The sequence below is a fragment of the Capricornis sumatraensis genome, chromosome 4 (assembly GCF_032405125.1).
Source record: "Capricornis sumatraensis isolate serow.1 chromosome 4, serow.2, whole genome shotgun sequence".
Lineage (NCBI taxonomy): Eukaryota > Metazoa > Chordata > Mammalia > Artiodactyla > Bovidae > Capricornis > Capricornis sumatraensis.
In genome coordinates, this window is record NC_091072.1 from 146,124,775 (window position 1) to 146,139,422 (window position 14,648).

General features: G+C 45.7%; 1 protein-coding gene across 1 annotated transcript in view; it reads left to right on the forward strand.

The window, feature by feature from the left end:
• LOC138078778 (deleted in malignant brain tumors 1 protein-like) overlaps positions 1-14,648 on the forward strand; it is a 373,461-nt gene that overhangs the window by 87,829 nt on the left and 270,984 nt on the right. The window contains 1 exon segment of the mRNA XM_068971523.1: positions 1,977-1,993. Coding sequence (XP_068827624.1) covers positions 1,977-1,993 — 17 coding nt within the window.

Here is a 14,648-nt window from a genome sequence, read left to right on the forward strand (position 1 = left end):
CTAAGCAGTGGAAAGAATCTGTGTGCCAGTGCCAGGGATAAAAAAAGATGCAGATTCAATCCCTGGGTTGGGAAGATCCCCTCAGGAGGGCATGACAATCCACTGCAGTATTCCTGCCTGGAGAATCCCACTGGACAGAGAAGCCTGGTGGTTACAGTCCATGGCATCACAAAGAGTCAGACACAATTGAGTGCACACACACACACACATCAAAACAATAAAAAATTTTACTGTGTAAAAGCAGCGAAACACCATACACGAAAATAAACTCAAAATGGATTAAAGATCTAAACGTAAGACCAGAAACTATAAAACTCCTAGAGGAGAACATAGGCAAAACGCTCTCCGACATAAATCACAGCAGGATCCTCTATGACCCACCTTCCAGAATATTGTAAATAAAAGCAAAAATAAACAAATGGGACCTAATTAAACTTCAGTTCAGTTCAGTCGATCAGTCGTGTCCGACTCTTCACGACCCCATGAATCCCAGCACACCAGGCTTCCCTGTCCATCACCAACTCCCGGAGTTCACTCAGACTCCCGTCCATCGAGTCAGTGATGCCATCCAGCCATCTCATCCTCTGTCGTCCCCTTCTTCTCCTGCCCCCAATCCCTCCCAGCATCAGGGTCTTTTCCAATGAGTCAACTCTTTGTATGAGGTGGCCAAAGTACTGGAGTTTCAGCTTTAACATCATTCCTTCCAAAGAAATCCCAGGGTTGATCTCCCTCAGAATGGACTGTATTGGACCTCCTTGCGGTCCAAGGGACTCTCAAGAGTCTTCTCCAACACCACAGTTCAAAAGCATCAATTCTTCAGCGCTCAGCTTTCTTCACAGTCCAACTCTCACATCCATACATGACTACTGGAAAAACCATAGCCTTGACTAGATGGACCTTAGTCGGCAAAGTAATGTCTCTGCTTTACTCAGCCATTAAAAAGAATACATTTGAATCAGTTCTAATGAGGTGGATGAAACTGGAGCCAATTATACAGAGTGAAGTAAGCCAGAAAGAAAAACACCAATACAGTGTACTAACACATATATATGGAATTTAGAAAGATGGTAATGATAATCCTGTATGCGAGACAGCAAAAGAGACACTGATGTATAGAACAGACTTTTGGACTCTGAGGGAGAGGGAGAGGGTGGGATGATTTGGGAGAATGGAATTGAAACATGTATACTATCATGTAAGAAACGAATTGCCAGTCTAGGTTCGATACAGGATACAGGATGTTTGGGGCTGGTGCACTGGGATGACCCAGAGAGATGATAAGGGGAAGGTGATGGGAGGGGGGGTTCAGGATTGGGAACTCATGTACACCCGTGGTGGATTCATGTCAATGTATGGCAATACCAATACAGTATTGTAAATAAATAAATTAATTAAATTAAATTAAAAAAAATAAAGCTTCTGCACAACAAAGGAAACTCTAAGCAAGGTGAAAACACAGCCTTCAGAATGGGAGAAAATAATAGCAAATGAAGCAACTGACAAATAACTAATCTCAAAAATATACAAGCAACTCCTGCAGCTCAATTCCAGAAAAATGAACGACCCAATCAAAAAATAGCCAAAGAACTAAATAGACATTTCTCCAAAGAAGACATACGGATGGCTAACAAACACATGAAAACATGCTCAACATTACTCATTATCAGAGAAATGCAGATCAGAACCACAATGAGGTACCACTTCACGCCAGCCAGGATGGCTGCTATCCAAAAGTCTACAAGCAATAAATGCTGGAGAAGGTGTGGAGAAAAGGGAACTCTCTTACACTGTTGGTGGGAATGCAAACTAGTACAGCCGCTATGGAGAACAGTGTGGAGATTCCTTTAAAAACTGGAAATAGAACTGCCTTATGACCCAGCAATCCCACTGCTGGGCATATACGCTGAGGAAACCAGAATTGAAAGAGACATGTGTACCCCAATGTTCATTGCAGCACTGTTTATAATAGCCAGGAGATGGAAGCAACCTAGATGTCCATCGGCAGATGAATGGATAAGAAAGCTGTGATACATATACACAATGGAGTATTACTCAGCCATTAAAAAGAATACATTTGAATCAGTTCTAATGAGGTGGATGAAACTGGAGCCTATTATACAGAGTGAAGTAAGCCAGAAAGAGAAACACCAATACAATATACTAACACATATATATGGAATTTAGAAAGATGACAGCAAAAGAGATACAGATGTATAGAACAGACTTTTGGACTCTGTGGGAGAGGGCGAGGGTGGGATGATTTGGGAGAATGGCATTGAAACATGTATAATATCATATATGAAATGAATCACTTGTCCAGGTTCGATGCATGATGCTGGATGCTTGGGGCTGGTGCACTGAGATGACCCAGAGGGATGGTACTGGGAGGGAGGGGGGAAGGGGGTTCAGGATGGGGAACACGTGTATACCTGTGGTGGATTCATGTTGATGTATGGCAAAACCAATACAATATTGTAAGGTAATTAACCTCCAATTAAAATAAATAGATTTATATTTTAAAAATAAATAAACAAAAAACTAACTCAAAACAACAGCAACAAAAACAATATTAATATATACAGATGGGCAAAATATATTGTTAATTTTTCAAAACATGTTACAAAAATATTATATATTGAATTATCTAATCTTGGGGGGTCTACATTATTGTGTATAATAACATCAATTATGCTTCAAGGAATAATTTTTTGGCAATGTCCATCATGAATTTCCTGGTAAAAACTCTTGTAATGTCTGCCCAGCTCAGCAATCATCAAATGCTCACAAATGCCTAGACTATTGTTTTATGAGTAGCAAGTTCAATGTCATATGAAGTAGAAGGAGAAAATTTTAGTAGGAAAACACAGAACAGTGTTGTTTCAGGAAAAATAAAAAGAGTACTTCCTTTGGCAAAATGGTCTTGCTTCATAAGTAATGTCTCAGGAAACTTTCAACAGTTGTCCTAGTAAGTGTGGGGCCTTTCATCAGAACACATGTTGTTCTCACCCCTCAGGGGATCAAAATACACCTCTGCCCTCCAGAGCTCTCAGGTGAAGCATCTTCCCAGCATTCGAGGAGCAGAGACATGGAGGGAGGGGGCTTCCCAAAGAGAGCTGTGAACTGGAGGCTGAGGTCTAGGGGACAACAGTGAGCTCTGAGAGGAGACAGGGCTGCACTGAGTCTCAGTGGACCAGCACCCACATCTGAGAGAGATGCCTCTTCCAGGCTGGAGACCAGATTCTCTGCAGCCATAGCCCTCACTGGTTGAGAGAGGATGGTTTCCCTGTCCTCTCACTCAGGGGAAACCAGGTCCAGGGAGGGACAGGAGAGGGCACAAGAGAGAAAGAGCTCCCTACAGAGTCACAGCAGACCCTGGGAGGGGGAAGGACCATCCCAGGACCCCAGCACATCAGGAAACAAGTCACAGGGACTGGGGCAGGGACTCGGGAACTTATACACCTGGGGCTGCACATCAACTAAACTCCACAGACAAGAGGTACCCTCTGGCTGCGGGCTTCTCTGCTCCACAATGGACACCCGGTGGGAACAGAAGAGGCCAGCAGGCAGAGCCTCTCACAGAGCCCAGTGCTGCACAGACAGGGGAAGAAGCAGAGGGAAGCCCAGGGGATGGGGGAGAGGAGCCAGAGAGAGGCAGGCAGGGCACGATTGTCTCCGATCTGGTCACATGCAGTGACCCAGCCCTGTGGGACCCTGTGTGCTTCACAGACCGACGGACTCCCTGCTCAGCAGCCCCATTCCTCTCACACAGACCAGCTCCACACACCCTCACACGCAAGCAGACACAAGCTCCTCACACACTCCACACATACACACACACATACTCTCACACACTCCTCACACACTTTCACACAAACACTCACAAACTCCTCACACACTGCACACATACCCTCACACACACAAACTCCTCCCATGCTAACAAAACACACTACTCACACCCTCACACACACAAACCCTCACACACTCCTCATGCACTCTCACACACACACACACACACAAACTCCTCATACACTCCTTATACACTCACACACCCTCACACACAGACACACACAAGCTCCTCACACATTCCACACACACACACACCCTCACACACTCCTCACACACCCCTAAAAACATACATACCCTTGCACACAAACACAGACTCCTCACACACTCCACACACACAGACACACACACACACACACCCTCTCTCTCACACACTCACACACTCATTACACACCCCCACAAACACACATATCCTTGCACACAAACACAAACTCCTCACACACAGACACACCCTCACACACACACACAAAAGCACAGAGCCCACGGAGCATAGACACAGGAAACACGGGGACCCAGGGGCAGTGCTCACACACCAGGCACGTGGAGCGTGTGGGAACAGCCCAGAGTCCCCGCTGAGCTCAGTCGCGGGACCTTCCACACACTGGGAGCCACTGGAATCCTAGAAGCTCCCTGAGAACAAGGGAGACAGTGGAGGGGACTCAGGCTGACCCAGCTCGGTCCAGACCAAACCTCACTGCTCTGTAAAATCTGCCGCTATGACCAGTGGACCCCGCACAGGAGACAGACCAGTGTTCACAGTTAGTGTGGCTCCTTTTTGATCAAAAACACTGAGGCCAAGTTCCAGAACTCCAGACACCTTTCCTTTCACCAAGGGGTCGACTCCCTGCTGTGGACCCAGGACAGAGGGGCAGCTCTTACCTTGACCACCCACCACAGTGCCGAGGAGGAGGACACAGAGTCCCCGCAGGGAGAGGTGTCTGCCCAGAACCATCCTGACCCCACGTCCTCAAGGTCACAGTCCCAGCTGCAGGATCAGCCTGTGAGGAGGCGTCAGGGTGCTGACCAGGGTCTATATAAACCACCCCTTACACCCTCCCTCTTGAGAGCCAATAGCGACACCTTTCACCATTTCAGGCACTATCGGAGGCTGCATGTGCCCCTTTCTGCAGCTCAGACACCAATGAGCTTCTGCATCTTCAAAATGTCCTTATATGAGCAACATGGTCCTTTGACCTCCTGCTTCCGTGGTCCTGAGAGCCAGGCCCCATGGCCAGTGCTGGTATAGAAAAATTGCATTAAGTTATGTGAGTGACTCTCTCTCCCTTGATCATCCTGGCCACTATTTACAGACTGTGAGATCTCACATGGTCAGGGTCTGGGATCAAATGGCCCATGAAGAATAATTTTGGTGGAATCAGGCATTGATATCCCCCAGGGCTGGGCTCAGGGACAAAGAAGAGAACTGCAAGCAGGCTGAAAATACAAAAGTAAATTATCAGGTCAGCAGAAATGTGGACAGGAGCACAGGAACTCACAGGTGAGCATGGAGGTGGTGAGGTGGGAACCATCGAGTTAGGGGGATGAGATTGCTGGTCATTCCCTCCTTCTCAGAATGATCTGGAGACAAGGTCCTGGAGCACAGGGGTGTCATAACAACACAGGGCTTTGACAGAACCTTCCCTGGTGGCTCAGATGGTAAAGAATCTTCCCACAATGCAGGAGATACAGGTTCAATTCCTGGGTTGGGAAGATCTCCTGGAGGAGGAAATGGCAACCCACTCCAATATTCTTGCCTGGAAAATCTCACAGAGGAGCCTGGCGGGCTACAGTCCATGGAGTGCCAAAGAGTCAGACACGACACGACTGAGTAAATAACACTTTTTGACTGAACCTAACTATTCCCGTCACAGATCTTTCTTAGCCCCTAAGACCACTCTGTCCTTGGGCTGTGTCACTTGGGCTACACTCCCTTTCTGCAGAGTGAGAGGGGATGTGGTCTTCTGTATTTACAGACCCAACTCCTCTTCTCTTTGCGCTGCCCAGTGGCAGAAGTCCTGCCCCCAGAGCCATCTGCTGATGCACTTGCGACATGTTTCTTCCTGCAAAACACAGGCTAAGTGCAGAGATTAGAATGTGTGCAGAACTCCCCTTAGACTCGGTCCAGACAGGCCCCACCCTGGATGCTGCACAGTACAGGACACTGCTCTGGATGCTCCCAGCCATCCCCTCACCAGGGAGAAGGTTTCATGAGAGGATACCCACACCAAGAGGGAGTCCCTGCCATCCCCCTTTTAGACAAATCAGGGGTCTCAGAACAGAAACTCCTACCCAAATGGAGCCCAGGCTGCTTCAAGAACTGTCAGCTTCTTCTCTACACGTCCACCAGAGAAGGGACAACAGGTGAGCAACCTTGATCCTGAGGGTGACCGAGGCCTGCTGTTTGCTGTGGAGGTGAGGGTGCAGTTTAGAACAGGGCATCTCATAGTGTGGTCACTCCAGGCAGCACCAGCAAGACCCAGAAGCTTGTTACAAATGAAAGTTCTCAGGCCACACCCAAGCCTAGCGAATACCCTCTGTGTGTCATGTCACAGTCCCTCCAGGTGGTTCTTCTGCACATCGAGGTTTGAAGATGCAGGTTCAGAGGGAACATAGACACACAGACTGGGCTCAGTGCCTGCTCACAGGCCAGGCCCCTGGCTGTGGGGGGGGGGAGAGGGGATGGAGGGGAGGTCAGGGCTCAGGCTGACTCTCCCCTGCAAAGCTGCAATCTAACCCCAGCACCTTCCAGGCTCAGGTCTCTCTGAGGGGACAGTTTGAAGATGCTCTAGTCACATTCAGGTCATTTCCAGCCCATCTGACACTCACCATTCCCAGAGCGAGTTTTTAAAATGTCATTATTTTTTAAATTTCAATTGCTTCATGAAAAGTTGCAGTTAGTAGACATTTCATACGCTTCTGAGAATAGGACATATTAACAGTTAGCTTCCTTAATGGTGATAATTTATCGATCATTATCAGAAAGGACAAGGAAGAAATGAACAATATGAAGGAAGAAAAATTTCATAGCCTCATTTTTATGTAATTAATGTTACCATAAAGTTTTTTTCACATATATTTTGTCCATATTTCAGATTATTTACTTGTAATTGATACTCAGAACAGGAATTATTATATTTGAAGAATAGAAACTCATTATTTTTCAAATGACAAAAATACTGCATTTTTTTTTTTTTTTACCATATTGCCACAGAGCACCCGGAAGTCTATCTGTTCTCCTCTGAACCTTTCAACCTTCTTGAAAAAGGAAAGGGAAAAAATAAACCTCTCTCTTTCACTCCACTCCAGGTCCAGGTTACTGTCTCTCCCAGGAGTGGCGGAGGTGGGAGTTTTCCAGGTAGAGGCGACGTCTGTGCTAATGGCTTCCCTCAACCTGTACCCCATCCATTTCCCCAGGCTCATTACCTGTCTGTGGGTCAAGTAGACACTGAATCTTTACATAGTCCTAGGTGGTTCTCGGAGAAGGCAGTGGCACCCCGCTCCAGTACTCTTGCCTGGAAAATCCCATGGACCGGGGAGCCTGGTAAGCTGCAGTCCATAGGGTCGCGAACAGTCGGACACGACTGAGCGACTTCACTTTCACTTTTCACTTTCATGCATTGGAAAAGGAAATGGCAACACAGTCCAGTGTTCTTGCCTGGAGAATCCCAGGGGCAGGGGAGCCTTGTGGGCTGCTGTCTATAGGGTCACACAGAGTCGGACACGACTGAAGTGACTTAGCAGCAGCAGCAGGTGGTTCTAGCCTTCTGAATTCCAGATACTTAAATGATTAATTTTTACAATGAATGTCCAAGGTCAGATTGTAATCCACTTACTGTATCCTTGCACTTGTCCCTTACATGAACGTTTCAGCTGCTACCATGGATGCTGCTGGTCTGATAGCATCGGGCTCCGCTTTGCACGTGTGCAGTTTATACGATCACCACACGGTGGCAGAGTTGGGAATGACAAATTCCTGGAAGCTGGTGTCAAGAAAAATTGAAGTGCTTGGTAGTTTATTTAAAGATCACTATTATTATTTTCATATTAAAACATCTTAGAAGGGTCTATTGATGAGGACATCAGTTTCATTGTTTTAACTATAAATTTATTAGCATAGAAATATAGATACTAAAGAAATAGATTCGATAGATGGGCTGACAGATTGATGATAATGACAGCAATAGGTAAATAGAGAGACGGATGCATATATCAGAGAAGGCAATGGCACCCCACTCCAGTACTCTTGCCTGGAAAATCCTCCTGGACAGAGGAGCCTGGAAGGCTGCAGTCCATGGGGTCGCTGAGGGTCAGACACGACTGAGTGACTTCACTTTCACTTTTCACTTTCAGAAGGAAAGAAGCAACTACTCCAGTGTTCTTGCCTGGAGAATCCCAGGGACAGGGGAGCCTGGTGGGCTGCCATCTATGGGATCGCGCAGAATTGGACACGACTGAAGCGACTTAGCAGACATACTAAATTTCTTTCCATTTATCACATTTCATTTTATGAAATATCCCTTTCTGCTAGTCTCAAAATTAGGCTTCAGGAGAGAAAAAGATTTATATATAAAGGAAATAAAGAGAAAGTAGGAGTCAGCATTCAACTCTAGCCCTCCAAAACAGAAGTTTGTGGTCCTGAGAAGAAAATAGATAGGTTAAAAAGTCTAAGAGTTCCTCAACTTCATTTTTCCCCTTTGTATATTGAAAATTTAGTTTGGTAACATTCTGTATACACTTATAAACCGTAACTAAAAAGGATGCAAAATATAATTTAAGGGAACAGCTCCTGACAGAAGGGGAAAACCTTCTTCTAGAGGGTGTTTGCAAGGGAGGGAGCAAAGAAGAGACAAGTGAAGCAGAGAAGAGAAGGGGTCCATGCTGCCTGCAGCCAGCAGTGACCCCAACTCCTCCATTCTGCATTTAAGAGGAAAAGTGGCAGCAAGAATGGAAGCCCAGGTGGGTTGAGGGGGCAGATCCAAGCAGAAGGGGCTGATGTCCAGGGTGGCCATTGCTGTCTTGTTCTGTTTCTGCTGATCAGAGAAGTTCCCAGGTGGTCCCCAGAGAGTAGCACTGGGAAGAGTAGAGAGACTGAGAAGGGCCTTAGGGGAAGCACAATAGAGCTCCCACCTCAAAACTCCAGATCACCAACATGCTGCCCCCATTCCTCAAGGCCCCTCAGGCTCAGGGTTCCCATGGTACAGCCCTGTGGTCCACACAAGCCCACCCTGAGGCCTCCCCGCCCTGACTCTCATCATTTCATCTCAGGTGTGGGAAGGATATACATGTGACACACACACCCCAGAGTCCCCACCAGCGCTCAGAGATGGATTCATGCTCTCCCCCTCCCATACCTTAAGGTCTCAGTGGGGACAACACGAGGGCCGCTGTGGGCCAGTCCACAGCCCTGTAACACCTCCACCAGTAGGACCCCTCAACCCGGTCAGTAGACCTAGCTTTTCTGTTCTGCCATGCCCATCCTTCCTCCTTGAGCCTTGGGAGAAGAGACAATAGAGCACATGCTTTTCTCCCTCTACTTAAATGTACTAGTATCAACCCACTAATCATAGAAGAATTACTTACTTGTCATCTTTTCCTCCCACTCCCAGGTCCCATGATAGAACCCCATCTCCTTCTATATCAGGATTCTTAACACATTAATGATAATAACTAGTTGTAAATATCAGAACCAGAATGTAAACTGAGGTGGTGGAGTAGGACCAGGAAATGCTCAGTCACTTAGAACTGATGCTCTACTCCCTCTGGGCCCAGAGTCATCATTCCTTACCCAGTTGTGGACTCCACACCATCACCAGAAACCATGGGACAGACTCCTAGAACACAGGACGTGCTTCCTGGGGTCCAGTATCCCTCCCACCGGATGACACATGGATGCTTTTTGTAAAACAGGCACACACAGTCTCACCTCGGGATGGAGATCTCACAGGTAAGGCACTGTTAGGGGCTCCTGTTACAGGGAGGGGTGGGCTGGAAAGAAGGGGCTAATTTGGGGCTGGCAGGCTGCCGCACAGCACCCTCTACCCCAGAAATGGGAATGCAGGTCAGCATGGACCAACTCACTCTCGAATGAAGTCACATCTTCTCTGGCACATAAGGAAATCTCAGTGTCCAATCTCATCAAAGATTTGAAAGAGGAAAGTTTTAGGGAGGACTCCAACCAGCTGTGTCCACAGTGAACTTGAGAGAGTGCAGTGCAGGGGTCAGGAGAACAGACTCAGGAGTCAGTCTGCCCTGTCCTAACTCAGAGTTCAGCCACATACCATGTGTGCGACCTTAAACAGTGTTCTTACACTATATGTAGTGGCTTCATCTGTAAAATGAAGGTTTTGATTGAGTCTAGATAACAGTTTTGGTGAGGATATGTGAGTTGGCATTAGTAAGCATTAACTGCTATGGGCTTCCCAGGTGGCACCAGTGGTAAGGAACCCACCTGCCAATGCAGGTGACTCAGGTTCGATCCCTGAGTTGGAAATGCCATTTCCTCTAGATCCCCTCTAGTAGGAAATTGCAACCCATGCCAGTATTCTTGCCTGAAAAATTCCATGGACAGAGGAGCCTGGCAGGCTACAGCCCCTGGGGTGGGATGCAACTGAGCACACACAGACACATTATAACTGCTAGCGAACGGTGGTATGTGGTAGTACTGGTAGAGAAGCAGTATCATGGCATCACTCTACCTTCCATTCCGGGATTCACAGCACTCTAGAACAGGAATTCAATTCTGTTACCTGGAGCCTTGACTGGATCTGTCAGAACTCTCCCAGAACCACATGCTGTGATGGTCATTGGTGCCAATCAGAGTTGTGAGTCTTCCACACATCGCCCCTTCTCTCCACGCCCCCATTCTACTGCTCATGAACCTCGACCTTACCAGCTGTGAACTTTTGTGAATTAAGTTGTTTACTTGTTTATTTTACCCTGTAAGCTGGAAGGTACTTAGTAAAACTTCTAATTCACTTCCATATCCCTAATACCTGGGTAATTAAAATGGACAGACCATGTCTATTGAATAAATAAATGAATGAATGTCACTCTGGTAGGTGTTTTATAAAAATCATTCTAATTAAAAACACTGTTTTAAAAATGTAATTTACCTTTCTGTGAGGGCTTCAGAGCAACTGCAAGTTGCATCATTTGTTGTAATGACATTTCAACACTACTAAATGGTATGAGTTATGTATGGTTCACTACAATACATTTTTGCAATAAATGCAGTAAATTCCAATATCCAGAAACAAACGCAACCCCATTCCCAGAGCGGTGCTGAGACGGCCAGTTCTAAACAGTGTAGATGCTGCAGGTATCTGTGTATATCCAAAGATACAGTTGGCAAACCACAGCTCACTGACAGGTGAGCACCATGAAGCCTCCTCTTTTGGTCTTAATCAGATATGGCCAAGTGGGAAGGATGTTTATATGTTTATCATTTGGCTCACTTTCAATTCAGACCACACATGACTGTAACAGGAAGAAAATTTTGTTATAAAAATATTTATATTGAATTGAAAGTGCAGAAGTAAAAGCTTCTATATTGAATTGAAAGTGCAGAAGTAAAAAGCAGAAAGAATTCTCTTCTTTTACTTAGGGAAACTGCTTAATTGGCCTTATGGATTGTAAAGTAATACAATATGTAGCATTGTTATTCCCAAATTACCATGAGTAAAAGGAGGTTTGAGAGGTTTAGTAATCTCTTGCTAGGAAAGTTGATAATTAAGCATCCTTGCTTAAGGGACATTTTCAGGACCAATCAGAGTGACCAATATGCAAAATATTTTTGAATTAAAACTATCTATGCAACTATGTTGATGTATGGCAAAACCAATACAATATTGTAAAGTAATTAACCTCCAATTAAAATAAATAAATATATATTAAAATTTAAAAAAGAAAATAATAGAGTTGTTATACCAAAGATTTGGAGACCCTCTCACTATCTGTATTCCTTGCCTGAATGGACCTAAGATCAGTAAAGGCTACTTTACTGATAACCACTTCATCACAGGGGCATGAGGGAAAGTAAGGTCATGAGCTGGCTGAGGTCCAGCCCATCCTCCTTGTTCAGCCCTTTGGAGTCTATGATCAGCAATATCTAACAAAGAGTTTGGCACTGAATTGGCCTCATTCATTTCTCCTGGAGGAGGGCATGGCAACCCACTCCAAAATTCTAGCCTGGAGAATCCACAGACAAAGGAGCTGGTGGGCTATGGTCCATAGGGTCACACAGAGTCCAACACGACTGAAGCAGATACACACAGCACAGTACACACATTTCTCCACAGGTCCAGCATCAGATGCCCAGAGACCAGAACAAATCAAAGCTACTAAATCAAAGACAAGCTGATTCTAAGTGAGAGCATACAGGCCAAGGACCTGTTCTCACTGCCACTAGAGAAGAAGCCCCTTATCCTGGACAACATCCGTGGGAGGAGACAGAGAAGGTGCCTCCTCATGAAGAGGAAAGCCAATCTCAACAGGGACCTGGAACTGAGAATTGACAAGACAATGACTACAGTGTACCTGAGCTAAGCTGAGGGATGGATTTTAAATGCGGGGTCTGTGTTACCTTAAAGGGACTCTTAATCCACACAAACACCCCTTGCTAGTGAACAGGATGAAGTCAGTTACAAAAATAAAGAACATTATGCATATTTGAATTGTAGACAATATATTTTCAAGGCAGAAAATTTGTAAATCTTTCCATGCTTATAAATGCACAGAACTTTCACATCTATGAAGTCTTTCTAATTCCTCCAGCCTAAAATTACTGCTGTTTCTATTTAGTGTGCAGAAATTTGCTTACTGTCTTTAAAGCAGAAGCTTAACAAGAGCTATGGAGAAGGCAATGGCACCCCGCTCCAGTACTCTTGCCTGGACAATCCCATGGATGGGGGAGCCTGGTGCGCTGCCGTCTATGGGGTCGCTAAGAGTCGGACATGACTGGGTGACTTCCCTTTCACTTTTCACTTTCATGCATTGGAGAAGGAAATGGCAACCCACTCCAGTGTTCTTGCCTGGAGAATCCCAGGGATGGGGGAGCCTGGTGGGCTGCCGTCTATGGGGTCACACAGAGTCAGACACGACTGAAGCGACTTAGCAGCAGCAGCAGCAACAAGAGCTGAGACTATGTCTTATTCTTCAGCGTCTTTTTTGGGCCAAGTAAAGACACATAGAAAGAGCTTAACAAATATTGGATAATTGAAGAAATGATTGCATGAACAAAGGCTGAAAATAACCCTGTAGTTAGTGACTACTGGGGGGAAGGGAAGTGGGGGCAGCAGAGACACAAATCTGACAAATCCCACTCAGCACAGACTGAAGTGAAAAAGGAGTCAGAGACACACCAGCCAAAGGAATCAGATAGAAAAGGCCTTCAAATCCCACTCTGGGGAGGATAAGATCATGTTCAGTTTCTGCACAAAGTGGTGCCTCAAGGTGAGAAAAAACTGATAGCACTTCTATTAAGTTCTATTGAAGGATGTGGATAGACATTAATAGTTATCAAATAGTTACTTTTCCAGTCCTCAGTGACTCATTCTGGCCAGTGAATCATGGGTGGTGTCTCCTGTGTCACCTCTGAGTGGAGGCGTGAAAAACCCAAGTGTGACTCTTTAGTCTCTCTCATTCCTGCCCCAGAAGCTGCGTGTTCCAGATGGAGCATGTGCAAGAGCCTCACTGACCACAAATATCTGTAGATTGTGATGAGTGTGTGCATGTGTAAATGTGTATATGTGTGTGTATAAGTTTGTATATGTGTGTGTGAGTGTGTATGCATATACATGTGTTCACGTGTGTCTGTATGTATATATGTTTATGTCCATCTGTGTATGTGTATGTGAGTGTCTGTGTATATGTGTGTCCACGTCTGTGTGGCTGTGTGTATGTGTATATGTGTGTGTCCCTCTGTGTATGTGTGTGTGTGTATGTGGGTGTCCATGTGTGTGTATGTGTGTGTGTGTGTGACTGAAATTTGGGGATCACTTGTTCCATCAGCAGAGCAGAGTCTTTTCTGATGGATCCAAAGGAGAAAGCAGACTTGGAAAGAAGACAGAATCTGTCACAAGAAGCAGGTACTTTCCTGAATCTCCTCTTCCTTCTGTGTTTCATCCCAAGCTACTCCCTCAGGTCTCAGCTTGCTTCCTCTGTTGGGCTTGGTTAGTTCTCAGTCACCTTTCCTGTTGACCAAAATTTAGATCTGGATTCCTGTTTAAGAGCACGCACACCTGGCACATCTCCTTTTACCTTTACTGTGCTGAGAGTCATGCTTCCATTTCGCCAGTTTGTCTCTTAGCACCTTGACCTTTATCCTTTTACAGCTCTTATTTCCTCTGAGATAGTTAATTTATCTTATTTCTACCCTTCCACCGATCTTGTACTAATGAAAAGGCAGCATGTGCTTTCTAAACCTCTTCAGTTTCTTGTTGATTTCCTGAACAAATCTGATTCCTGAATTTTGTGCTTATGCACTTAATTAACTTCTTTGCTTTTGCTGCTGTTGCTGCTAAGTAGCTTCAGTCGTGTCCAACTCTGTGCGACCCCATAGACGGCAGCCCACCAGGCTCCCCCATCCCTGGGATTCTCCAGGCAAGAACACTGGAGTGGGTTGCCATTTCCTTCTCCAATGCATGAAAGTGAAAAGTGAAAGGGAATTCACTCAGTCGAGTCCAACTCTTAGCAACTCCATGGACTGCAGCCTACCAGGCTCCTCTGTCAATGGGCTTTGCCAAGCAAGAGTACTGGAGTGAGTTGCCATTGCCTTCTCCTCTTTGCCTTTCAGTTCAGTTCAGTTC